The 27710-nt window shown below is 51.8% G+C and overlaps 1 protein-coding gene and 1 long non-coding RNA gene across 4 annotated transcripts in view; one reads left to right on the plus strand and one right to left on the minus strand.

The window, feature by feature from the left end:
* RNF220 (ring finger protein 220) overlaps positions 1-27710 on the plus strand; it is a 216682-nt gene that overhangs the window by 170926 nt on the left and 18046 nt on the right. For 2 of the 3 annotated variants that reach the window (XM_057544990.1, XM_028163283.2), the window contains exons 2-5: positions 8861-8993; positions 17710-17755; positions 21283-21384; positions 26059-26101. In XM_057544990.1, the coding sequence (XP_057400973.1) occupies positions 8861-8993; positions 17710-17755; positions 21283-21384; positions 26059-26101 (324 nt within the window). Of the gene's footprint in view, positions 1-8860; positions 8994-17709; positions 17756-21282; positions 21385-25691; positions 25927-26058; positions 26102-27710 lie in introns of those variants that run through there. The other variant, XM_057544989.1, reaches the window with a different exon arrangement.
* LOC130708086 (uncharacterized) lies at positions 859-25563 on the minus strand. Its single transcript, XR_009008105.1, has 2 exons — positions 25134-25563; positions 859-1155 (listed from the first exon to the last, which is right to left on the minus strand). It is a non-coding gene; the product is annotated as an uncharacterized LOC130708086 (long non-coding RNA).

The raw sequence follows: 27710 nt of genomic DNA on the forward strand, positions 1-27710 counted from the left end.
GGCATGTGGGCATGAACATGTCACCCCTATGAATTCTACCTGAGTGTATATGTCACGCGTCAGGGAGCCAGTGCTGTGTGAGGGGGTCCTCCTTATGCAAGGAAGAGGAGCAAGGGAAGAAGAGCATATACAATAGGATAGATGACCAGACCAGACCAGGGGCGAGGTAGGGGCAAGGAACCAGACAAAACCCCCTCAACGTCTCCCAGCTAACATCTGCATCTTCTGGGGGTTTAGCAAGGTCAGTGATCACTTATTCATTCATTCAAGGAATATCTTTTGGTTCCTACTTTTACTACTACTATCCTCTTACTTTGGGCTATGCCCTCTGCTAGACACTGGAGCTATAGCAGTAAACAAGTTACTCCCTGACCTCAAGAAATTTACATTCTAAAGAGAGCAACAGACACATGATAGGCAATTATAATACTGTGTGACCAGAGGTAGCACAAGAAGCTGTGGGAACGCAGAGGAGGCACCTAGTGCAGTCTGGAGAAGTCGGGAAAGGCTCCCTGGAAGAAAGAATTCAGAGTCTTAAAGGATGAGTAAGATTTAGCCAGCCTGTGCAAATGGTCCCTGCCATATCCTTTTTGGTTGCTTGGCAAGCCCAAAGCAGAGACAGATAGGCCTATTTGGTTCCAAGTGACTCTGGAACTGCTAAAAATGTCACCAGACCACCAGCCACTGCCCTGGGGTCTGGGCAGGAGGGTGCACAGCTGTTTTCAGGGCACCCCTGGGCACTGGCGGATAAGGATGGGCCATAGCTAAATACACGTCTCCCCTCTGCCCGCCCCACCCCCACCTCCTCGATCAGGGATGCCTATTAATCCTGACAAATGATGACTTACGAACATGTAATGCAAACTGATTCATCATACATTCAAATCCACCGCCCCGCCCCAGCGGGAGGCCCCAGCCAGACAAGTGTATTACACGGATAATGTATTTGACGTATTAATAAAACCAGCCGCATTGCTCTGGCGCGGGGACTGGGGAATGCCAATATACGATGACAGATCACATATTGATGAAATCCAGATGTTTGGAATCATAGTCTTGGGGCCTTGTTCATATTGACTGAAGGTAAAAAATGCCATCTGTCAGCATGTTAACTCTTCTTGTCCCATGCTCAGCAGAGGCACCAATCACGGTTTTCTGGAGAGAAGAGAAGGAAGAGGGGAATGAGTGAGAGGGCAGAGTGGTGGCTTGGATGGATGTGGTGGGGTAGATGGTTGTACCATGGACATGATGGGTGGAAGGGACACTTTTCATGCCTTGTGTTCTTAACCTCTCAGCAGCATGCGACCCTATCGATGACGCTCCCCCCTCCGTGAAACACTTCCCTTCTTGGCTTTGATGACATCACCTCGTTTTCATCCTCCTCTTGGCTGTTCCTTCTTAGTCTTCAATGACTTAAACTTCCTCCACCTGTTGGAGTTACTCAGGGTTCTGTTCCAGCCTCTTCTTACTGTACACTCTCGCCCTAGGTGATCTCATCTACTCTTAACTTTTGCTGAGTATTTACCATATGCAAGACATTGTTCTAGACATAGAACATGCAGTGGTGAATTTCAGTCTTTATCTATATGTCAGCGTCTTCAGTTCTATAATTCTAGCTCTGGCTCACATATAGTGCCTACTCAGCATTTTCACAGGGTTGCCTTAACAGTTCCTCAAAGTAAGTTTATCCAAAACTGAACTCATTTTCTTCCTTACCAAGCCTACTGCTCTTCCTCCTGTTCCACAAGTCAGTAAATGGTCTACACCTAGCAGTTGCTCAAGTCAGGCAGCTTGGAGTCATCCTTGACTCCTCTCTGTCCTTGAACCCCCATGTCCAATCCACCCGCTTCTGTTCATCTCCAGCATCATCCACATCATCTCACTAGAGCAGGTCACCTTCATGTCTCACCTGAGTTAGTCAGATAACCTCTTAGATGGCCTTCCTGCACTTGATCTTGTCCCCTTAGACCATTCTCCGCTCTGCAGTTAGAATGATCCTTTTAAGATGCAAGTCTGGGACTTCCCTGGTGGCGCAGTGGTTAAAAATCCGCCTGCCAATGCAGGGCACACGGGTTCAAGCCCTGGTCCGGGAAGATCCCATGTGCCACGGAGCAACTAAGCCTGTGCGCCGCAACTACTGAGCCGGTGCTCTAGAGCCTGCGAGCCACAACTACTGAGCCTGTGTGCCACAACTACTGAAGCCCGCACACCTAGAGCCTGTGCTCCGCAACAAGAGAAGCCACGGCAATGAGAAGCCCGCGCACCGCAACAAAGAGTAGCCCCCACTCGCCACAACTAGAGAAAGCCCGCGCTCAGCAGCAAAGACCCAACGCAGCCAAAAATAAATAAATTTTTAAAAAAGATGCAAGTCTGATATGTCACTGCCCTGCTTAAAATTCTTCAATGGCTTCTCACTGTATGTTAAAAAATAATAATAATAAGCCAAAATCATTAACATAGTTGAAAAGTCTTCCAGGATCTGGCCTCTCTTTCAACAGCTCTCAGTGCTCTGCCCCTCACTCTCTGCTCCAGCCATACTGGACCCTTTTCAATTCTTCACTTAGGCTTTCTCCCCTCTATACCTTCAAACATGCTCTTTTCTATCTAGAACACTACTTCACCATCATTGCTTGATTGGTTCCCAGTCATTCTTCAAGACTGCTTAAATGTCACTTATTTCACCTCCCAGACCAGATGATATACTCCCATAGTTCCACGTACTTGCCTTGTTCTAAGACCACGCTGGGGATGTTTGTTGAACATCTCTATCCACAGTTAGTTCTTAAGCTCCCTGAGGGCAGACAGTGTGTCTGTCTGTTCATTACTGCATGGTATCCATACTGTAGCAGACCCATCTTTGGTACTCAATTGACATTTGTCAATGATTATTGAATCATTCCCGAGGTGGGTGGATAGGTAGGTAGGTAGCTGGGTATTATGCAGTGGTTAAGAGCACTGGCTTTGGAGTCAGACAAATATGGATTTAAATCTCTGCTCTGAACCTTCCAGCTCTGTCATTTCACTGTTCTGAGCTCCATTTTCTTCATCAGTGCGATAGAGACAGATTAATTATACCTACCTCACTGGACTGTTGTAAGGATTAAATGAGATTACATATGTGCAGCATTAAACCTACAGCCTAACATATAATAGCACTCAATAAACTGTTATTATTATTAATGGGCAGATAATGTTTAAGTGGATGGATGGATATATTGACAAACAAACCAGTAAATAGTTATATAGGTATGGATGGATAGGAAGAAGGAACTCCATGGAAGCCAAAAGGGCCAGGGTACCTACTGAGTGGTACACAATCTTGATCATACCAGGGAAGAAGGCTGGATACAGGGCAAGGCCAGGCTGGTGTCAGGATGGGGTAGATCCAGGCACAAACAGCAAACTGTGCTAGTGTCCTACTAGAGATAATAGTGACTCAGCACACAGCCCTGATTTAACTAGATCCTGAGAGTTAGTTGTTACTATCCCTGTTTCAGACAAGAAGAAACTAAAGCTCAGAAGTGTTAAATGATTTGCCTAATGTCTCACAGCTAGTAAGAGGCAACTCTGTTGAACGTTGCTTGAAGGCTCTTGGTCACCAGGAAATGGAAGCCCTTCGGTCGGGATTGCAGGAGGAAAAGGGTGGAGCACACACATATGTACACATAAACACACATGTACACACACGTACATACTCTTGAAAGTCCCAGCCTCCATTGCCAGTTGTCATTAGAGTTACCCTCCCCTTCATTTTAATCCTCCCCATTCTTAAGTCAGGCACCAGTCAGTCAAGCTCTGCCTTTTGCGGTCCGTGGAAAAAAGATAATGAAGTTGGGGTTTGCTGCTTGAATAAACAGAGAGGCAAGAATGGAACCCACAAGCAGCAGAACTGGGACAAAACTAAACAGGCCAAGCTGGAGAGGCAATCACACGGTTGGGAGTTGCAGGGCCGGATGTGGATTAGTGATCTAGGAAGGGAGGGTTTTCTCTTTGAATGAGACCCTCATCCTCCAGGGCCCAGTTCTGCACCAGGCCTCACTATGGAAGGTGGCAGAGAAGGAGCAGCTGTGCCGGCCCTTGAGCTCCCAGTGGTCAGCAGTTCCCAACAGAGGGGCACAACAGAGGGCTGATCCTGGACCCCAGGTACCTGAGGCCTTGATCCAAGGCTTGAGGGCCGGACTAGCTGGAGCCTGGCCCAGGCCAAGGAAAAGCTACTTGGCTCAACTCCCCCTCGTCAGCAGGCCGGTCCCCCCAGCTTACAACCGCAGGCAGTCACTTCCTGGTGGAGCTGGCTGTTTCCTGGTGGGGAGGTATCCCGGCAGCTCAGAAAGCGGAAGGGACCGTCTGGAGGCCCCACAACTAAGGGGCCTCCAGGCAGGGCCTGACTCAGCCCTGACTCTCTGCTCTTTGAGCTGGCAGTGCCCCGTGTGAGGCTGAGGGTAGAGTCAGGCCACTCTGCTCCTTGCTCTCCTCCTGCCTGGGGGATACCTGCGGCAGGCGGAGAGGTGGAGGTGGCAGGAGCGGCGGAGCCGGCGGCGGGGTGGCGGGAGGGAGGTGCGGTAATGAATGTGGACGGGAGGCGGAATGAGCGATCCATCTTTGCATGGGAGGGGAGGGGAGGGGGACGCGCGCCTTCCCCCCACACACTCACACACTCAATCAGGCGCTGTCAGACCTCCGGCCGCCTGGCATTTTGGTGAAGAATCTCTCAGCTAAAAATTGTTGTCAGTCCCATTTCCTCGTTATCAGTGCAAGGGCTGAGGCAGCGCCCGGGGATTAGCAGAAGCGGGGAGCGCCCGCACCGCCATCCACTGCCGATAACACCGGGCCTCGTGCCTCACCTCCCCCATTCATCATCTTTAGCAGTGACAGCCCGTCCCAGTCCCTGTCCCCATCCCCTCATGCTTCCCGCGTCTCCCCACGATGCTGCTCAGCCTGGCTCCTGACCTCCCTGGAGAGCCAGGCCTCCTGAAGAGGGACGGGGTTCAACCTAGGCCACTCGGACCTAGACCCACCTGTGGCCGAGGGTTTGGCCAGCTGTGGGGTGGGGGGGCGGGGTCAGGAGTGAGGAATGCTCAAGGAGAAGATGCTTTCTGACAGCCCGCCGCTGGTGGGCTCTGTCTGCCTACCTGCGATGCTGGCAGCGGTGTTGGAGAAGGGATTCCTGCATTAGATGGGTAGCTGGACTAAGGATTTCTGGAAGCCTCTCCAGCCTAAGATGGACTCCCAGATACTGGGAACTGTGGAAGGGAAGAGCCAAAGGATGCCTAGGAAGAGTAGGGGGTTGAAGACTTTGTTCCCACCCCTGCAAGACCACAGCCCCTTCCTTTTGGCCATCCCCAGCGGTTTTATGGCCCGTTTTATGGCCACTGTAATGGCCCAGGTCAAAAGCTTCAGGGAGCTGTATTCTGGGAATTATGCAAACGAGGAGCAGGCCCAGGGCCAGAGTATGGATTTTGTCATTAAACCTGGGCAGGCCATGTCGTTAGTGCAGTAAAACCCACGTCATGACCACAGGTCTCAATATAAAATTATAGGGAACACAGCAGGGGAGGGGAAGCAGGGGGCCCACAGCCATGCTGACACCTGCCATTCCAGCCCCTGAGAAAATAGGGGTGGGATGGAGGGCATAGGCTGCAGGGTCCCTCCGCTGATCCCTGTGAGTGTTATTCCTGAAGCTGGGAGCCAGGAAGAGGACCCATTGTCCCAAAAGGGAAACTGAGGCCAACCTCAGAAAAGTAGAAGATCCCTGTTAACAAAGCAGATGAACTGAGGACAGGTATACGGGAATGCTGGTGCCTGCTCCTAGGTGTAGAGGGAGGAACCTGGGCTCTAGGAAGCCCTAAGAGCCGTACTTGGTATCCCAGGCTGAGAGGGGCTGAAATCCTGATATTTTCACCTCAGCTCCTAGCCCATGCCCTAGATCCTACTCTTTCTCCATTCTTCTCTCTTACCATTTCCCCTCTTATGCCCAGATCCTTCCTCAGTGCTTGGTTTCAACAGCCTTGTCAACTCTCCCTTATTCATCCTTCATGCCTGCCATCAAGCATTGCCCAACCCACCCCCCGCCCGGGTCCTACCACCCTCCTCTGTCCCCTTCCTGCCCGCCCCCACAAGCACCCATTCATGCCTCCCTCAGCCCTGACCAGGGCTGCACTGACTGCAATCATTGATTTTCTTTTTCAGCTTTCCCACTAGTTTGTGATCTCCTTGAGGCCAGGAATGTGTTATCTTTATCTCGGAGAAAGAGATAAAAATATCTCAGTTTCTCATAGACTAATACCTGATGTAGAATAATTGTTTGATAAGTGTTTGCTGAATGAATAAATAAATGAAGCAATGCGATCAAGAGCCAAGTAGAGGCTCCTGTCTAGTTCTGAGCCTCAGTTTCCCCATCTGTAAACTAAAGATAATGGCCTGCAGAATTTCTAGGGCCTCACTCACCTCTGAGATTTTCTGGCTGAATGAAGTTAGAATGAGCTTAGACTCCTCATCTCCCCACTCCCAGACCGGGACCACATCTGCTTCTTTTACTCAGAGCTGCCTTCCAGCTGTCCCCTGAGCATCTGAGGCACAGCCACCAGGGCACATGATCAGTAGAGTCCCTTCCCTTCCTCACAGACCTAGCCACACCAACTAGAGCCATCCCAACCCGACCCCGGCACACACAAAGCCTCCACAGCTGACATCCCAGCTCTACAAAGGTCATCTTGCTTCTGGGACAGTTAGCTCTTCGTTCCTACCTCTCCTCCTTCCCTTCCTCTTCTCCACTGTCTCATTTCATCGTTGAGCATCTAATCTATGCCAGGTCTTTTTTCTATTGTCTATAGATTAAAAGATGGTTAAGAAATGGTCCCCACCCACAAGAAACTCACAACTCAATCATTCATTCATTCATTCCTTTGCTCCCATTCTCTGCCTGGGACTCTTCTGAGGCACATCTCAAATTTCATTTCTTTGGTTAAACCTTCTCTTTTTCCACTCCTCAAAACACACACCCAGAATGAATCACTCCCTCCTCTGAGCTCTCAGATGACCTAGTCTGGGCATCCAGGAGAGCCGTGATCACCCTCAGTCTTGTGTCAGAAGGAGGTGGGTTCTTGTGTTCAGCCTGAACTGGGAATTCCCTCAGGCATAGGGTTACTAGACTTAGCAAATAGAAATACAGGACGTCCCGGTAAATTTGAATTCTAGAAAATCGATGAATAAGTTTTAACATAAGTATATCCTGTGCGATAGTTGAGACATATTTATACTAAAAAATTATTCATTATTTATGTGAAATTCAACTGGGCATCTTGTATTTTATCTGGCAACCCTACTGAAGCAACCATCTTAATCATCACTGGCATGGCCCTTTATCTCTCTAAAAGCTAATTTGACCCTCCCTAAACACCAGAGGAAAGAAGAAGCAGGGAGAAAGATGTGGCCTTAAGCTAAAGAAGTCCTTCCTACAGTCAGAGTTTACATGGATAGACAGGGATGTTTCTAGATGAATAGGGCTCCTCAACACTGTGCCTGTTAGCAGAGGCCAGGGGAGCACTGGCTGGGGACAGTGGCAAGGGAGGGGGTTTAGGTATCCCAATGGGTGCACTAGGCAACCTTCAGGCCCCTTCCTAGCACAGTGTGCTCTGGTTACCATCAGGGACAGAGTGGGAACAGAGTTCAGGCTCCCAGCGGGCCCCCAAGTCAGCATAGCCAGTGCTAAACCCACGTGTGGCTGTGTATTGGGGGTACACAATTTAAAGGGCATTTTGGAGGGGAAGAGCTCAGAATCTGTTATACTCACAGAGGCCAATGAGGTTATCCAAGCGAGAGGGAGTGAGACCTGAACTGGGAGAATGTAGATTCCAGGAATATTGAAGCAGAATGGAGAGGACTTGGTGGTTAAATGAATGTGGGAAGGGGAGTAAGGCCAGGGAGGGGGCCGAGGGCGAGGCGAAGGTTACTGGCTTGGGTGACCAGGTGAATGCAGGTGTCTTTCACTGAGAAGAGCACTGCTGAAGAGGGCGGGGAGGGGAAAGTGAAGAAGCTGAAGTACTCAATTCTGGATTGTTGAGTTTCAGATTTTTGTGGGACATTCAGGCATTTATGTCCATTAGGCATTTGGATATAGGGGTCTGAAGAACACAGGAGGGATCTGGCATAGAGAAATGGATTCTGGAGTCAGCAGGGCACAGGTGGGAGTGATGGCCATAAGAATGAACAAGATCATCCCAAATGCAGAGGGAGGAGAGGAGAGGCCATGGAAAGAAGCATGGGGAAAAGTGAGGAACTGGGAGAGGATGCCACCCTGGCAGTCACCCAGGTCCTTTTCTGTCTTTCCCACTCAACTGTGAGCGCCTCAGTTTCAGGGACTAGATCTGATTATATTCTGTGTCCCCACCACTCTGCACTAGGCCTGGTTCAGTGACGACATCAATGTTTGTTGAATGACTGCAGGAAAGAATCCCCTTTCTCCCTCTTTTCTTCCTTCTCCCGCTTTGGGGAGTGTGAAAGCAGTGAGGCTAAGGTAGAGACAGAGAGGGCCCTGGATACTCTGGGTGATGGTGTGATTAAACAAGACCTGCTTCACTAACGTGTGAAATGAAGTGATCAAGGTTTGATTGCACAGAGCATTGATTGCGTCCTGATAGATTTCCGAGAGGGGCAGCTGGCTGGGGAGGTGCCGTGCACAGCCACAGCCTCTGGAACTGCAAAGCTGAGTGATGTTCATGGGCTCTGAGACCCTCAGGCTCACCCTTCCCCTAGGCCAAGAAGCACTAGGAGGTAGCAGCCGGCTTGGAGTGGAGGATTGGGACAAGGCATTTCCCTCCACATATAGCCGGGCTTATATGTCTGTCTCTTCTTCCCTTACCAGGTAAGAAAAAGGCAGCAGCACTGTTTGACAGCCAGGCCCCTATTTGCCCCATCTGCCAGGTCCTGCTGAGGCCCAGCGAGCTGCAGGAGCATATGGAACAAGAACTGGAGCAGCTGGCGCAGCTGCCTGCCAGGTAAGCCACCTGACGGGGAGCCTGCCCGCCGGACGCCTCCACTCGGGGTTCTGGCCAACAGGTCCCAGCCTTTTGGCAGAAGGCAAGGCCCTGCTGCCATTCTCCACTCTGCTTTCAATCCTCAGCTCCACCAGCTGAATGGTGCTGCCTTTCTCTTCTTGCTCTGTTTTTGGAGACGTGAGGAGAGTGAGCCTCAGCCTCAAAAGGGCACAAGAGGAGCTGGAGAGGGGAGGAGCCTCGGGGCAGGGTAACGGAAGCAGGGACCGGGCCTGGCAGCTCCCCCAGAAGTGCAGCCTGGGGTTGCCATCCACCTTCTCTATGAATCTCAAGGTCTGAAAGGTGACAATTTTGAGAACGTGCTCCGGCGTGTCCCCCCTGCTCCACCCCACCTCCCTTGTCCCTGCCTGAAGGACCGCGCGGAGGCTCCTCCCAGGCCTTGTGGAGGAGCCATGGTTGTTAAAGGCAGCAGGGGAGGTGTGTAGCAAATTACCCCAAAGCTTAGCGGTTTAAAGCAACCATTTCATGGTGCTTGTGGAATCTGTGGGGTCAGGAATTCAGACAGAGCACAGAGGGGGTGGCTTGTGTCTGCTTCATGATATCTGGGGCCCCAGCTGGGAAGACATGGTGGCTGGAAGCTGGGATCACCTGGCTGCTTCATTCACATGTCTGGTGGTTGATGTTGGCTGTCAGCTAGGACTTCAGCTGGGGCCGTAACCAAAGCACCTACACATGGCTTCTCCTTGTGGCCTGTGCTTCCTCATAGCATGGCAGCTTAGGGCTCGAAAGCAAATGTTCCAGTCAACTAGAGGGAAGCTGGACCACCATTTATAACCTAGCCTCAGAAATCACTTAACATCACTTCTGCTGTCCTCTCTTGGTTGAGGCAGTATTAGCCCACCCAGATTTTAGGGGCAAGGACACACACCCCACCTTTTGATGGAGAAGTGGCAAGCTCCTATTACAGAAGAGCATGTGGGATGGGAGACATGGTCATAGCCACCTTTGGGGAAAAGGGGAATGCAGTCTCTTCCACTACTCCCAATCCCACCCCTTGTTCAGTTCAAGTCACCAGACTTGACTGATCTTCCTTCCTCTACCCTCTCACCTAATCCCCTGTGCAGGGTGCAGGGGACCAAAGGTGAATCAGAAATGGTCCCATGTAAGTTGGTGCAGCCACTATGGAAAACAGTATGGAGGTTCCTCAGAAAACTAAAAATAGAGCTACCATATGATCCAGCAATCCCACTCCTGGGCATATACCCAGACAAAAGTATAATTCAAAAAGATACATGCACCCCTATGTTCACAGCAGAACTATTCACAATAGCCAAAACATGGAAACAACCTAAATGTCCATCAACAGACGAATGGATAAAGAAGATGTGGTACATATATACAATGGAATACTACTCAGCCATAAAAAAACCACAGTGAAATAATGCTGTTTGCAGCAACATGGATGGACCTAGAGATTATCATACTAAGTGAAGTCAGGAAAAGAAAGACAAATACCATATGATATCACTTATATGTGGAATCTAAAATATGGCACAAATGAACCTATCTACAAAACAGAAACAGACTCACAGACATAGAGATCAGACTTTTGGTTGCCAAGGGGGAGTGGGGGAGGGAGAGGGATGGACTGGGAGTTTGGGGTTGGTAGATGCATACTATTACATTTAGAATGGATAAACAACAAGGTCCTACTGCACAGGGAAATATACCCAATCTCCTGGGATAGACCATAATGGAAAAGAATATAAAAAAGCATGTCTCTATGTGTATAACTGAGTCACTCTGCTGCACAGCGGAGATTGGCACAGTATTGTAAATCAACTACACTTCAATTTAAAAAAAGAAGACAGAAATGGTCCCACCCTCAGGAGCTCATAATAGCAGAGTAAGGAGAGCCAAGCACTAGAAACCCTGAGGGATAGAGGCTGCTCTACAGGAAGAACAGGAGCTGTGGGAGCATCGAGGAGGCAGCAAACCCAGCTCAGAGCAGAGAAGACCTTCTAAGGGAGGTGAGGCCTGGGCTGAATGTTGAAGGCCAAAATACTAGTTGCTGTGTTACAAATTCCTCCAAAAATCCATGGCTTAAAACAGCAAACACTTAATATTTCAGTTTCTGTGGGTCAACAATTCAGACACAGCTTAGTTGGGTAATTGTGGGTAGTTGGGGGTAGTTGTGGCTTCTGGCTCAGTCTCTCATAGGCTGCAGCCAGGATGTCAGCCAAGGCTGCAGTCATCTGAAGGCTTGACGGGGGCTGCAGCATCTGTTCCCAGGATGGCTCACTCGTATGGCTGTTGGCAGGAGGCCTCAGTTCCTCAACATGCACGTCTCTCCACAGGGCCGCTTGAGTTTCCCTGTGACATGGCAGTTGACTTCCCATGGAGGAAGTGATCCAAGAGAGAGACTAGAGAGGAAGCCACAATGCCTTTTATGATCTAGTCTGGGAAGTCATACACTATGGCTTCTAATGTATTCTATTCTACTCACTAGAAGCAGGTCACCAAGTCCAGCCCACACTCAACGGAGAATTAAATACTATAAGCTCTTGAAGGGGACAGCACCAAAGAATTTGTGGGAATACTTAAAACTACCACAGAAGACTATACTAATGATGATAATAATAATCCTGTTGAACACCGTGTGCCAGGAACTTTATATTATATCAACTTATTTAATCTTCACAACAACCACTGGGCTAGGTAATAATTATTAACTCCATTTTACAGATGAGGAAACTGAGGTCAGAGAGGTTAAGTGACTTCTCTAAGGTTGCACAGCCTGTGAAGTGGTAAAAATTCAAACCCAATCAATCTGACTCTAGAGCCCAAGCTTTTAACCACTCCCGCCTCCCCCCCCCCCCCGCCCCCCGCCCCACACACATATGCAGGACTAGCCTAGAACAGGCAGGGAGTGAAAGAAACACCCTTCTGCAGTTGAGTTCCATACCTTGGCTATCCAGGAGTGTTTCTGGGTAATTTGCTCCCAGTGGAGGACTTCTCAACAGGAACTGAGAATACAGGCAGAGATGGAGGGACCCGCAGAGTCTTGTAATCGCAGTGCACCCCTAAGGGTCTGGAGAATGGGGGCCAAAGCTCTCTGCCTCTTCACTGGGGGTCACGCTACAGCCTAGTCCCCGTGGCCCCATCCCTGCACTGCCCAGGGCATCCACTTCTGCCCACAGAAGTGTTCCACCCCCATCCGTGACCCTGCACCAATCCCTCCTCCCTCACGTCCTCTCAGAGCATCCCCTACGTCCACACCCTTCGGCCCACGTCCATTTCCTCACCCGGAGCCTTCACATCTGCCCCGCCCCTCACCGCTGTCTTGCGTGCCCCACTTCTGTGCCCCTCTCGTCCAGGCCCAGCCCAGCACCCCCTAACCCTTGGCACGTCCCCCCTGCTCAACCCGGTGTCTGACAGCCGGACAGCGGGATCTGCACAGCAAGTGAAATTCCCGTCGGATCGATAAAGCCGAAGCGCTGGCGGCGACGGGTCGATGGTTTTATCTGTCTCGGCCCCGCGCGCCCGGCGCGCTGACAGTCCGACCGGCCGGCAAAGGCGTTCAAGGGCAGCCGCGCCCTCCGCCCCCTCTCCTCTTCTCTCCCGCCACCCCCCCCCCACCTCCCTGCAGTCGCTTCGCCCACCGGACTGCAGGCTGGACCGGTCTGCCGCCGCCCCTGTGATTTATCTGGATTTTTAATTGGAAAAAATTTGCGAATTAATTGATTTCAGGAACTTGCCAATTAACATTGTAATTGGGTGCGTGATAAATTCCCAAGGAGCGTGTCAGCTCCCTCCGGGCTGAGGGCCGTGGCGCCTGGGTAGCTCGGGGAGGGACCCAGCCTTGAATGCCCTTGCCCCGCCCCTGCCCACTCTCTAGGAGGCAGGAGGGGAGACGTGGAGGTTGGGAGAAGATGTGGCACGCGGCCTCCCGAGACCCCTCCCTCCTCCTCTTCCCGCCATCAGCGCCGAGCTTTAAGCAGGTATTTCACAGATGGGGAAACCGAGTCCTGCCGAAGGGCAGAGATTGTGTGTGCATCACTCAGAGAGTTCTGGGCAGAGCCCAGATGAGGGCATCCGCATCCACCGCGTGCGGTCAGCAGCTTCTTCCCCAGCTCTCCAATTCTCCCTTTCTGTTCCCTTCTCTCTGCTCCCCTCCCTTTCTTTTCTTTCCTCTTCTCTCCAATTGTCCCCTCCCCTCTCTTACCCTGCCTTTGCCTCCTTTGCCCTCCTTCCCTTCCCTCAGCCTAGCCAGCTCCTGAGTCTGTGGATGCTGCTGCCAGGGTGCCTCTGCATCACCCTCCCACATGGTTGGTCCCAGAGGAGTTCTTCTGGGTGGGCCTGGTTTGTGCTCTCTGCCCCCTTCTGCACAAAAGCACAGAGCAGGCTGCTATTTTAGACACACCCAAGGGCTCACACAGAGGAGCAGGGACCTTCCAGCTCCCAAACTAGAGCTGGCTAGTTTTCACAGACACAGGCGCAAATATATGTCCGCAACATACAGGCACACGCACACAGCCCCATTCCAACACACACAGATGTGCTCACACCTACCCCCTAAAAGAACCACTTCCCACATATGCTCATTCCCACAGGCACACGGGCACAAAGACACAGGAAGAAGAGTCAGAACTCCCATTGGCAAAGCACTTACACTTTTCAAAGCACTTTTCCATTAGAGATCAGAGGCTGTGCCCACACACCCTCCCTCACCCCATCTTCTACCATTCCCCCTCTCAGTCCTGCACAGGCACTCCAATAGGCCCCAGGACTCGGCTACCTAGAACAAGAAGGGCAAAGTTAGACTGAGGACAGATAGTGGAGGGCCTTCGATGCTGGAGGGTGGTCTTGGAGGTAATGGAGGAATTAGAACATCGGTGAGCTGGAGAAGCCTATCAGAGAGCTGAGCTGTAGGAGAATCACTCTGGAGGCCAGTGTGGGACATGATTTGGGGGTAGAAGCAGGGAAGCAAGTGAGGAGGTTAGGCAGGGTCCAAGGAACAGGTGGTGAAGCTGACCTAGGACAATGGCATTGGCAGTGGGAACAGAGAAGAAGGAATGATGAGAGACTGGTGTGGGGGGGGAGAAGCAAGAGAACTTAGCTGATTACTTGTGGGGTGCTTACTAGGAAGAGCTTTCTGACTTGGGTCATGGGAAGAGTGATGATGGCAGAGAAGCAGATATCTGAGGGAAGGCAGGGACAGCAGACAGAGCTCTGGGCACGCTAAGCTTTCTCTAGGATGGTGATGGGGTGGAGACTGGATGTGTACAGACAGACAGGCAGGAAAATAGATGGGGGCTGAAGATTGAAGGACAGGTCGGGGAGTGGCCCCCAGTCTTCTCTGTGGCCCTCAAACAGAAGTTTCCACCCAGAGAGAGGAAACAGCCTTGGATGCGGAAAGATTGCACAGAGCTGAAAGGAGGGCTTGGCTTGGTGGGGCCTGAGCTCAGAGACCTTTTCCTGGAGGCTTCCACAGCCACTCTGAGATCTGGCCTGTAGGCTGGGAAGCAGGATCTCTGGTCAGTGCTTTAAAGGGGCTGGAAGGAGCCAGAGGGAGGCTGGGTGACTCTAGAGGGGAGGCGGGGTGTGGAGATGGCAGTGCCCCCACCCCCACTTAAGCCTTATTTAAGGCCGGCCTCGGTGTTTGGTTGGGTAATGAACTAGATAAACAATTCCCCAAATAGATTAAAACGAAGTGTAACTTACAAAGGCGGCTGGTGATGATGGTTTATTCCCGGGCAGCACACCATTTCTTTATTTCCAAGGATAATTCAGTGTAAATCACCTTAATTAAAAGTGTCAGCCCAGCCCATGAATATTGTACTTAAGAACGCGTTTCCTGGGTCCCGGTTATAATTTAAAACCTATGGATCACTAGGCAGCGAGTGACTAAGAAGGGAGGAAATCTTTGGGGGCGGGCTGTGGAAACAGGGAGGGACGACGGCAGAGCAGAGCGGATGGGCTGGGCAGGAGCCCAGCTGCCAGCGGCTCAGGGCTCCGACTCTCCTCTCCAAGGTGGGCCCTTCGCCAGACTCCTGTGTCTGGGGGAACCAAGCACACTTGGAGGTAAGCAAGTTGTTGGAGGAAAGGTAGGGCAGTGGGGCGCTTGCTCAGGGAGAGGGAAGGAGTCCGGCGTAGTACCAGTCCAACTCGAGGGAAGGGGAAGAGGATTGCCAGGAAAAGATCCAGAGGGCTGGCAAAGGGAGAGGCTGGACATCCTGGCCCTAAACGTCTCCATTTCTACTCACCAGCGCAGTAAACTAAAGCCCAGAGTCAGAAGGACACTCCCCAAAATGAAGAGAGGAAAGAACTCAGAGCTCAGCCCTCCATCCTAACCCCTGAGTGTCTTTAGGAGGCTGTGGCCAACCGAAAAGTAGCGCTTTGGACTCCGTCAGACATGAACTCAAATCCCAAACCCTGCATGGGCTGAGCAGAGAGGTGTCACGTAGCCTGCTAGTCAACTTTGTAAAGTTTCTGTGAAGATTTAAAGAGATGACACATATAAAGTTCCTAGCCCATGCCTGTCATGTGTGGTGGGTACACAATTAATTGTTCATTCTTTCCTCTTCTGTTTCACCCTGATCTTGCTCGGATAACACTCAGACTTCAGTCCAGGGGTCTGGCGAGAACAGTGTCATACAGTAGATGCCCCAGTTCTGCACCCATTCAAGTCCAGGAATGGGACCGGCACAACGGCGACGTCAGCACTTGTTGACAGTGAAAGATAAAAGTAACAAACTCGCACCTAGCAGTTCCTCAAGCGCAGCTCAGTTTCCTCTCTGTATCCCTGGTGCCTGGATCAGGAGCAGGAACGTGGGGACCATTTATGAACAAAATGGCACTGACTGGAACCCAGTCTGGTGGTCCTCTCCTGCCTGTGATGCCCCCACTGTGTGATCAGACAGGCAGACAGCTGTTTTTTGTTGTTGTTTTTTCAACATTTTGGCCATGTCCAGTGGCATGTGGGACCTTAGTTCCCCGACCAGGGATTGAACCTGCGCCCCCTGCAGTGGAATCTCGGAATCTTAACCACTGGACTACCAGGGAAGTCCCCAGACAGCTGTTTTTACACTCAGATCTTAGCCTCAGCCTGCTGCTGCCAAGCCTTCTGGCCCCTGCACTGTGATGTATGTGTCTGCTTGTGTGGGTGTGTATCCACGTGTATCTACATTTGCGGGTGCATGAGTGTCAGGTGTTGGCACACATGGGTGTCTGTGCATGCTTGTGTGGATGTGGGCACAGCTCTTCATCCAGGCCTGGGTGACAGTCGTATGTCTTTAAGGACACATCTCTGGGAACAGGACTCTGTGTGCCTGCACCTCTTTGTGCATATCTGAGCCTCCAGGTGTGACCACACGTTGACAGAATTATAGAGACAATGGATATGTGTGTATCTGCCTTTATACCAGGGTTTCTCAACCTCAGCACTACTGATATTTGGGGCTGGATAATTTTTTGTTGTGAGCATCTATCCAGTACCCTGAAGGATGGTTAATCCCCTCTACCCACTCCACGCCAGTAGAAAACTCCCCGCCCCCACTTGTGACAATCAAAAATGTCTCCACACGCTGCCAATTGTCCCCTGGGGGGCAAAATGGCCCTGGGTGAGAACTCTTACTTTATCCAAATCTGCCTATGCCTTTGCTCACATATTGGCTGTGTCTATGCCTGACCCAGTGGGTGTTCCCTGTGTATACACCAACCGTGTGTGCCCCGTGTATCTGCCCTGGGGGTGCGTCTTTTGTGCTGCGTGGATCTCTTGGGTGTGCTCTACCTGTACACCTTGTATGTGCATCTGTGTGGGGACCCTATGTGAATGGGCTGTATCTGCCTCCTGCGTGTATCAGCCAGCGCCTCTGTGTGCATGTAATAGTTCTGTGCATGTGATAGCACGTAAGCGAACGTGTGAGCACAGATGTGGTGAGCACAGTGGGGGTGGCAGGGAGGGAGGGCCAGGAACAGGGATATTAATGTTTCTGAAGTGGATCTGATTTGATACGTCTTGTTCCATTGTCAGCATCTGTTTAGCGGGGATTTGTAATACTTTGTGGCTCTGGATCACTCATGCTTAGCGCAGGATGTGGCCTTGCATACCAATTTTGTTATTAAACACAGTCCTCGCCTCCCCCACAGCCCATCCATCACCTCCCACCCCCGCTCCCCCGACTCTGAGCCGCCCACCGTATTTCAGGGCCCAGCTACCGCTCGCCTGCCGCGCCTGCCGCGCCCGATGCCGGAGGGCCTGGGGCTGACAAATTGAATCAGGGGGAGATCATTCCTGGCCTAACGCAGTTTGCAGCATGTTGGAGGGAGAATTGACAAGAGCCATGTCAGTTCTATCACCCCAATCCCATAGGAGCTAACAGCAGGCTGAGGACTGGGTTGGAAGGAAGGGGGCAGGACACGCAGAATCCTCAGGGCTGATAGGAGCAGTCAGGTAAAGTCCCCTTCCTCAGATCCACGAGACAGCCTACCATGCCTAGTGTCAGTACCCCTGCCCAGGAGCCCACTCTGGCCCCTGGCCCCTGATGGAGGCTGAGTGAGGCAGGGCCAGCTGGGGCTGAATGGGCTGGGTGGAGCTTGGCTGAGGGGGGCTGAGCTAGGCTGGCTATGTCTTCTCTCCTTGGGATCTTCCTATTCTACTCTTGCATGCCCTGGGCAGCAAGTGGAATGGTCACCCTGTTCTCTTCTTTCTTGGCAGCAAGAATTCCCTTCTGAAGGACGCCATGGCTCCAGGCACCCCCAAGGTAGGTGGACAATTGTGTTTTCCTCCTGCCCATCCTAACCTAAGCCCACTCAGAACTGGTTCTTGAGAAAAAGGAGCTCTTCTTGGATCCCCAGGTGTTTTCAGGGTTTGATCGTCAGCCTGAGGCCTCGGGCTGCCCTGTGCACTTGAGTACATGTGTGTGTAGTCTGAGTGTGAGTCACAGTATGCTCACCTGACTTTCTCTTCTAGTCAGGATGGGGTCAAAGCCAAGAATGACCTGGGGGTGTGGGGGACCCAGACACTAAATCTAGGGAGACTCAGACGAGGAAGGTGAGCTGTAGCAGGTAAAAATATAGAAGTGCAGGTCAAGACAGGTGGTGCAGGGCCTTAGAAGCCAGACCATGGGGTGTGTGCATGTGCTTTGTCCTGAGGGCAACAGGGAGCCAGAGAGGATGCTGGGCTCTTTTGGGGAGACAATCTGACCCTCTGAACAGACACTATGGAAGGGAAGCTTGAAAGCATCAGATGGAGAAAGGAAGAGTGAAGGACAAGTGGCTCAAAGGAAGGGCCAGAGGCCTCAGCAGGATGACATGACTTGTACCAAGAACTCCCATAGGTGGCCACATAGGTAGACGGTACTGCATCCCCAAAGGTGATGTTTTGAGGGAGTGGGGACCTGGGGTTGGAGGACTAAACACTCACTCACTGAATGTCCTCTCCCCCACCCCTCAGTAAGGTGGCATCCTGTCTTATAAGTTCTCACAATGACTTGTAAAGGCAGAAATCCTCAGCCCTTTCTACAGGGAGTGAGGAATGAGTGCTGAATGGATACATTTTTCTTTTTGGCCGCGGCGCGTGGCTTGCAGGATCTTAGCTCCCCGACAAGGGATTGGTCGAACCCTTGGCAGTAAAAGTGCGGAGTCCTAACCACTGGACCACCAGGGAATTCCCCAGAATGGATGAAATCAGTAAGGGAGTGTGTGTGGAGAGATTAGAGCAGAAGCCAAGAAGAGTCTGGGACTCCTGTGCTGGAGGTCAAGAGAAGGTCCCAGAGCCAGGGAAGGAGCAGAAGAGGAACAGTGACGAGTGAGGAGGGGCACAGGAGAGCATGGTGTCCCAGGATCCTAAGGAAAAAAATTCCAAAATGTCTGGGGTGGTCAGCAGTCAAGTAGAAAAAGGCTGGAGAAGGAGGCCATTGTATTTATAAGTCTTAAAAGCACTGGTGACCTCTGAGAGAGCAGTTTTGGGAAAAGGAGCCAGAATGACAATCTTACTTCCAGGGGGTTGGCCTGTCTCCCCTGTAGGCCCTTCAAAAGGGTGGGAGTGGACTCCGCACCTTCATTCAGGAAATAACTCAACACAGCAAGCTGGACAGAGGAGGGGCAGGGAACCTAGCCCAGCCCCGGACTGATGCAGGCCCTGGCCAAGGAACCAAAGCCCTCCCAGCCCTCAAGAGAAAAGGCGTGGGGGGAGAAAGGGGGGCCACACTGGCGGAGCTTGGTCCAGCCTGCAGTCTCCAGTGGCTATGGTTAAGGCAGGCAGGTCACGGACGTGCTGCCAGGTCAGCCACAACCACTGACCCCTGACTCCTCAGCATGGCTGGCAGGCTGGGGACTGGAACCCAGTGAGGCCTGTGTTCAAAGCACAAACACAGACACGATCCACGTCCACACCTGGTTCCCCACATACACAGATGCACACCCACCTGGCCCCATCAGAATACTCATATAGGAAGTCTTAAACATGTGCAGATTCCTGCAACCACCAACACGGGCTCATTGATAATCAGACTCAGAGGCAAGGGCCACCGCTCGCCCACTTCTAGATATAGGCTCACGCCCCCAAAGCTGCCTATCTCAGGGTCTGTCCTCTGCCTGGACTGGGGCTTTAGGAAAGCAGGTCATAGGTAGAAGAGGCACGAGGTAGAAGGTTCAAGCAAGAGACTGAGAGGACAGGGAGGAGGAGGGAGGGAGGAGGAGGAGAGGGCGAGGGGGCCTCAGACAAGATTGATGGCCTCGTTGCCATTAAGAAAAAAATTAGCCGGTGGCGGCTATCATATTAAAGGGTGAAGAAGCCGTGAATTATTTTCTTAAAGATCTTATCGCTTACAATGATAATTTTACCTTCCAAAAGGCCACTTTTAATGAGGCGAAGAGCCAGGCAAAAAGTCATGATTTAATGTCGGGATTTTTTTTTCAAAACACATTTTACTGCTTCTTGGTCCATGTTTAAAAAGCGCCAGTGACCTTTTTTTATTCCGCTTGCCCCAGGTGTAATGCTGAGACCTCTCAGGGCTTCTAACCTAGAGAGAATGAGAGAGAGCACACAAGCGTGAACTTTCTCATGATGGGGGGGTAGGGGCCCCACGATGCTTCCCCTCCTCAGCATCCTCCTTGGGACCAGAGAAGGAAAAGGACATTGCCTGAAAGCCCACCTCTTTTCCGAGCTGGGGGCCAAGGCACCCACTAGGCCTCCCACTGGGCCTGGGTAGGTGAGGAAGGGGCTCCAAGTTGCAGGGAATCCCATCCCAGTCCCTGCCTGGCCTCTTCCCTCCTCCTGCTCTTGGGATGAGGCCGAGTCAGGGAACCCTGCCAGACCAGCAGCTGCCCCCCCTTCCCAGGGCCCTTGCCTAAGGATGTGCAGCGTGGCCACCGCATGCAGGTCACATCCTAAGGCTCAGTCGGAGATGAAGGATAAATGGCTGCTCCATCTTCCCCAAATTGCTTTCTTTGGGCTGTCAGTGGCGATTTGGCATGGTTTTCTAAGCTGGGGAGGCCTCCTAGGGAATTGTATGCTTCCGGCTCTGGGCTGTGCAGGCTGGAAAAGGCGAGGGGGGGGGAGGAAGTATGGATTGCTTTCAGGCCTCCAGGCCCCCAGTTTGCAGTTGAACAGGCCTTGGCGAGAGCCAGCAAGAGCAGGCTGAACGTGCCATGTGGTATTTAGAATTGTGGTGCATGTGTACAATTTAAAGCAGACAGTTTATTAATCTAAACTGCGGGTGTATGTAGAAGAGGCCATGCAGGATTGACATGGGGGGGATTAGTTTTGCTGGGATTTTTGCTGGGGTCATCGCCACAGCACGGGGATAAATGAAGCCAGTGTACATCCCTAGCTGCACGAAGGAAGCTCTTACACACTATTTAATTTACCGTCTCCATAGCGGGGCTGCCACCAGCCTGTATTAGGGGCAGGCAGGGCAGCAGGGATGTGGCTTTACCCCCAACCCTTCAGAGAGGTCCCAGAGTCTCTGCTCACTACGGGAGAACACAGCCTATACATAGTCTCAGCCCACTGGGAGGCCTGCCCCACTGGGACGGAGATTAGCTGGGGTGGAAGAGGTTGGACCCTCTCCAAGGGTCTCCACCCATCCCTAGGATCAAGCTATCCTTTCCCACAACCAGACTCTGGGGGGCCTGACCACATGCCTTCAGAATCTCAAGCGGTCTCTACCCCTCTGCCCTCCTTTTCTCTGCCTCTATCCCAAAAGCTCCATAGGACCGGACACTCTAGGGGACTGACTGTAGGTCTCATTCAGCCTGAGGCCACGTGTCCTTTTTCTTCTTCCAGTCCCTCTTGTTGTCTGCTTCTATCAAGAGGGAAGGAGAGTCTCCGACAGCATCACCACACTCGTCTGCCACCGATGACCTGCACCACTCAGACAGATACCAGGTGAGGAGGGGTGGGCTGGGCCCTTGGGTGAGAGCCTATAGGGCAGGCCTGGGGCTAATTCCTCCCATCCTCAGGAGACAAGGGGAAAGGCCTGAACTGTGTTTGGTTCCCTCTGTGTCTAGTGCCTCTAACTGAACCAAAAGGCACAGGTGTCAGGGAATGTGCCATAAATAGATGGATTTTAGGGAGAGATGCCAAGGTCCCCTGGGCTCAGGTGGGCTCTTCTGAAGCATCCCAGCCATCTGGAGGTCTCCTCTAGGGTTCACTTTCATCAGGGACCCAGGGACATAGCCCAGAATCACCTGACGACTTCACACTTCAAAACCAGGATCCCCTGAGCAAATAACCATCAATCCTGCCAAACCCTGGTGTCAGGCCGTGAGAGAGAGAGAGAGAGAGAGAGAGAGAGAGAGAGAGAGAGAGAGAGAGAGAGAGAGAGGTAGATATTGCCTGTGAGTGCCTTGGGCAAACAGGAAGGGAATAACTACACAATCCTAAATCAGCAGAGCAGGAGGGGGAACTAAGGGTAATATTCCAGCTTATATAGACCTTATTTGTGGTAGGAAGGAGAAAGAGCTTCCCCCAGAAGCTTCTGAGGAGAGACAGAGCCCTGCCTTCAGGAGCTCCAGTCAGAGGGCAGAAAACAGGGCCTGCTCCAAGGAACATTTGTCTAAATGGCAGCACGGCTTCTCAGGGAGCCCTTATGTGAAAAGGGAAACACAGTCCTGACTAATGCAAAGAGACAAGGCAGCAGGGACCTATCATCTGGGGTAGAGAACCAGGGCCACTGCTGGTACACAGGAAGCCTGTCTTGGAATTCGAGGTCTTCTCTCTGGGCACTTTTTCCTCCCAGCTGACACAGCCTGGCGTCAGGGTGCAGAGCTTGGTGAGTGGAATACGGAGTGTGGGCTGTACACCAGCTTCAACTAGCACCTCCTCTGCTGGATGCCCTTGTCTGGGACTCAAACTGCAGAGCCCAAAGTGCCAGCCCTGGGGAGGGAATCCCTGCTCTTGTGAGCCCTGGTTTGAGAGAGGCAGTCAGTCCTCACCCAAACAATCCTGATTCAAGATGGAGAAATGACCCAACTCTAGGGGATTCTGGGATAGGGAGACAAGGCTCCATCCCAGAGAATTCTGTCCCAAAGGGAGACAGAGCCCTGCCTTCAGTGGCCAATCCTCTCTATTTCAGCCACAGCATTCAGCTCCACTATTTGCTGAACTAGGGCAAGAGTAACCATCAGGCATAGGCATGGCATGCTAGGCATAGGCTAGGCGTGCTAAGGCATGGCACCAAGGCCTCTGTGATTTAGAGTCGACCTTTCCAGCTTCCATTCCTAATACTGCCTTCCGTGAATCCTGTGGGCTGTGCTCGCCAGATTAATGCTAACCACTCGTTGGCTGTGCCACTCCTTTCTTGCCTGTTTTTACACATGCTGCTTTTAATGGGGTTATTTTACCCCACCCCATCAAATTTCTATTTATCCCTCAACAACCTGCCCAACTTCCCTCTGCTCCAGGAAGCCTTTCTGGATTAGCTTTCTCTTCTCATGACCCCGTCATGTCCATGTTATTGCCCCGATCATATATCAACACCCATTTAAGTATGTTTCCATTATCTTCTAGTATAGAACAAACCATCCCAAAACTTAGTGGCTTAATATAACTTATAATCTCTCATGATTTCTCATGGTTCTGTCGGCTGAGTAGGCCTTTCCTCATTCATGAAGCTCATTCAGCTGGAGGACTAGCTGGCCTAGAAAGTCCAAAATGGCCTCACCACATGTCTGGAAGATTAGGGGCCTTGGTTTTCTTCCATATGGCCTATCACCCTCCAGGAGGTTAGACTGGCTTCCTTACTTGGCAGTCTCAGGACAGTGTCATGCCAAGAGGGCGAAGGCCAAAGCTGAAAGGCCTCTTGAGGCCTAGGCTCTGGAACTCACAAAGCTAACACATAATCAAGGGATGAGGAAATGCAGCTCTTTGATAGGAGGAGCTGCAAAGAATTATGAACATACTTAATCTATCATGATGAGCCTGACTCTTGCACTAGACTGAGGGTCTCGCCAAGGCCCCTTCTTTACTCCCTTCCTTTACTCAAACACTTATCTAGTACTCACTCATGCTCAGCCCAAGGTCCTTGCCTTCACGGGGTTAGATCTGCAAATAGATAATTACAGCCCAGTGTTTTAAGTGCTTTGATAGGGATATAAATAAGTTTCTAGGACAGCACAGTGGAAAGAGAAAATCAGAGTAAGATTCACAGAGGAGGTAATGACTGAACAGGATGAGTAGGAGTTCACTTTGGTGGACAAGGAAGAAAAGATATTCCAGATCAAGGCAACTCTATGTATGTGCAAAAGGCAGAGAGGTGTAACACAGAATGATGTATTTGGGGACCCACTAGCAGTTCAGTTTTGTTAGAATGTAAAACACAAGGGGAACTGGTAGAAAGTGAAGCTGGAATCCCCTGATCTTTACACAACACCTGGCATGTAGTAGTTGCTCAATTATGTTGGACTGTTTTTAAAAAATCATCAAAGTTGGCCCTGAAATCAGGAGGTACTGGTTTCTGGTTTGGTTTCCCATTTCCTTAGCCCCTGCTGGGTTACCTAACCCTTTAACCATTATCTCACTTTACCCTCATAGCAACTGTACAAGCTAGGATTCATTGCCCCCAATTTATAGCTAAGGAAACAGGCCTAGAGAGAAGAAGTGACTTTTCTAAGAGCACATATATTATAAGTAACCAAGTCAGGATTTGAACTTGAGTTTGTCTGGCCCTGAATCCTAGATTGTTTCTCAGCCCTGCACTGGGTTCAGGGGCTTCCCTCATAAATATCCTCCTCTCCACCGCACGGATTTCTCCTGCATGCCAGACCCTGTTACTGGATGGAGATGACCTCCCAAGTAGAAGGGACAGGTCTGTAAACAGTCAAAATATCCAAGTTCAAAGGAAAGCCAAGGGACTGTGAAAACTCAGAGGAAGCAACTAACCCAACACTGGGGCAAAAGCGAAGTCATCCCAGAGTCCTGTAGGATGAACAACAAACAGTTAACCAAGCAGGGAATATGGGTGCATGGAGAATAATATAGCCCAAAGTCCAGAGTATGGGGTGCTCCAAGAGCTACAGGTAGTGTCAGGAGGGGAAAAGGAGAGAGCAGGAGTGGCAGAAGAAGAGTCTGGAAAAATAGGCAGAGCACGTCAGAGACGACCTGTATGCCACGGTGCAGATCTCAGTGGAGAACCACTAAAGGATTTAAAGGGGAGGAAGAAAGAGGGTCAATTTTGCATGATACAAAGATCACACTGCATGTACTGTGGAGGATGGGTTACAGGGAGAAAAGCTGGAGATGTGAAGGCCAAATGGGAGACAGCTGCACATTTAGAGAGCTCCTAAGATTATGAACTAGAGCAATGACATCCAAGATAGGTATAGCCACTGAAGAAACACGCAGGGATGGCTGGCCCTGTGCCCAGCGCTGTGCCGGGCTCTGGCTTCACCCAGGACTCACACATGGCCCCATCCCTTGAGTGGTCAGCCCACCGATAACAATTTGTACAAGCCATACTGAGAGTAGAGATGGAAGTAGAGAAGAAATAATATTTTTAGGTTAGGCCTGGAAGGGCGAGAAGGAGATACACAGAAGAGGAGATAAAAAGATTTAGGAGACCTTTAAAGGTAGACTCTGAGATGAAAGAAGGCTTGAGTGTGAGGACCTGAAGAAGGGTGGGGTCAAGGACGACTCACTCTCAACTTTCTGGTGTGGGCACACCAGAGTGGATGGTGGTATCCCGTTAAAAACTGCGAATCCTGGAGGAAGGCACTTGTTTGAGCGATGCTGGGTTCCACTTTGGCCGCGTGGCTGTGCGTTGCCAGTGGCAGCTCCAGAGGTTGTCCAGAAGACAGCTGAAATGTTGGGAATCCTCTAATATCGGGACTGCTGAAAGGCTGGGGACTGGGGAAGAGACAGCTGGGACTCGCGGTGAGACGGGCCGCTGCAATCGGGAAGTCCTACGCCATCTGCCCAGCAAAGGGGTAGCCGCGCAGGAGGCGGGAGCCAGGGGAGGTTCCGGGGCGGAAGGAGCCTCGCGCTAGGAGGGGCCGTGGAGTAGGCTGGGAGGACCTCGCAGCCACTAAAACCCGGGCCGGTTCGCTTTGCGGCCGGTGGGAGGGACCCCAGGGCGGCCTCAGCCTGTTGCTGCCGGAGTGCGAGCCGCTGTTTCCTGGTCCCGGTCCAGTAGCCCCCACCACTTCTTGAACTTTCACCCCCGGCGCGCGACGGCGGCGAGTCACGTGATCAAGGCCAACATGGCCGCCGCCGCCACTGGGAGCTGAGGTGCCGCCGCCGCCGGGCAGCCGGGGGGAATCCGCCCGCATCGCCGCCCTCGCCGGCCGGGCGGCCGCGGGGCCCGGAGCGCCGGAGGCCGGGGCTGGGGCGGCACCGCGCGGCGGCCACGGGGTCCCGCTAGAGCAGCCTCCGGCGGCTATGCCGAGGGCCCGGAGCGGCCGGCGGAGCAGGGGGGCCGGCGGGAGGGAGGAAGTAGGTTTGTTTACGGGCTGTTTGGGGCGGGGCAGGTCTGGACTGGGGGCTGGGGCTGGGGCGGGGGTCGGGACTCCAGGCCGCGCTGACACTCTCTTCTCTTTTTTGCATTTGCCCGGGATCTTTTCCCAGACCTTCTTGCGAGTGCGAGCCAACCGGCAGACCCGACTGAATGGTGAGTCTTGCGCGGCCCCTCCCTTCGCCCCACCCCCGGCCTCCTCCCTCCCTCACTGCCTGCGGTTCCTGACTTCCCTGGGTCTCTTCGACATTAGGGCCCACTGGCTTCTTCACAGTCACAGCGTCTGAGTATGTGCTGACCAAGGCGGTCGCCCTCAGTTTCTCCATCTGTCTAGTGGAGGTTATGGTCCCCAGCTCTTGCGTGAGCCTCTCTAGGCCTTGAAGAACCTTGGGGGTCAGTAAGTGCCAGAGAATGAGAAACAAGCCACACAATTCCACGCGGGAGCTCAGTTTTGAATTTGCAAACTGCTGGGACCTCACTGTACAAGCCGGCAGGGCGCTGAGAATGTTTTTCTTCCAGTTTTTAATCAGTGCCCAGTAGTGTGAATACAGCCTCTCTGCTGAGACTTGACAATGCAGTGAGATCTGGAGTTCCCACGGCAACAGGAACTAACTCATCCCAGGGCTTTTTGAGTTATCAGTCGGCCCACATTTCACAAAGGTGATCAGCGTGGGCTCGACAGCTCTTAGAGGCCTTCTCTGAAAGCACTCCGTGTATGTACTACCTGGCAGGCCACCATCCCCCCCGCCTCCGCCCCACGCCCCTTTTGGATTCAAACCTCTGGAACATTCCTATTTGCTGAACACAATTGAATGATCTAGTGTTTTGTGCTGGCTAGGGTGTGGTATATATGGGGGTTGTCTGTAAGGGGCTTGGGGGTCTCTAGGCCAACTGGTGAGTGAGGCCATGGATGTTCAAGGTCCCCAGTTCCTGCCACTTGGTTTCTGCTGGGCGGCTGAGCCCCAGACTGGGAAAAGGAGAGCATTTATCATGGGCCGGCACCATGTTAAGCACCTTTATCATAACTGAGAGGGAGTGTTAACACACATTTTGTAGATGAGGAAACGGAGGCTGGGAGAGGTGAAGGTGATTTGTTTAAAACCACACAGCTGGGATGTAACTGAGCCATGGTTTGAACTGGTTTGTTTACTTCCAAAGCCTGTGCTTCTTGGACTATGCCATGCTACCTCCTTGGCAATACTTTGACTTGTCCTACTCAGTGGAAGCCTCTAGGTAGGGAGCAAACTTTCCCTATCATGTTTTAGTAAGCTTAGTTCAGGACTTAGAAGATGAATGGCAAGAAAATAAACCTGAGTTGCTTATCTGAGAATTTCCAGGTGATGCCCAATCCATCAGGGACTTTCCTGGGACTACAAGGAATTTTCTGGCATGGGTGGCCTGGGCGAGGAGAGCATCCAGTATCATGCCTTCCTTGGCAATCCTATGAGATTCATTCCTTTATTCAGTTATCAGTGTCTGTCATAGTCTCCTTCTTACCAGAGAGGCACTCCCTTGAGCTTTAGGCCGGGTAGGGGAGGAACCTTTGTACTGGCACACTGCTCCATACAGGCTTCTAGAAGTTTCAGGGTACCTTGCTCAATGCCTTTCTGATATCTAGCATCCCTTCTCCATCCTAGCCCTGCCTCTAGAGCAGTGGTCCCCAACGTTTTTGGCACCAGGGACTGGTTTTGTGTAAGACAGTTTTTCCACAGACTGGGGCGGGGGTGGGGGGTGGGGGGGGGAAGGATGGTTTCAGGATGAGTCA

Source organism: Balaenoptera acutorostrata, chromosome 1 (assembly GCF_949987535.1).
Source record: "Balaenoptera acutorostrata chromosome 1, mBalAcu1.1, whole genome shotgun sequence".
Taxonomy (NCBI): Eukaryota; Metazoa; Chordata; class Mammalia; order Artiodactyla; family Balaenopteridae; genus Balaenoptera; species Balaenoptera acutorostrata.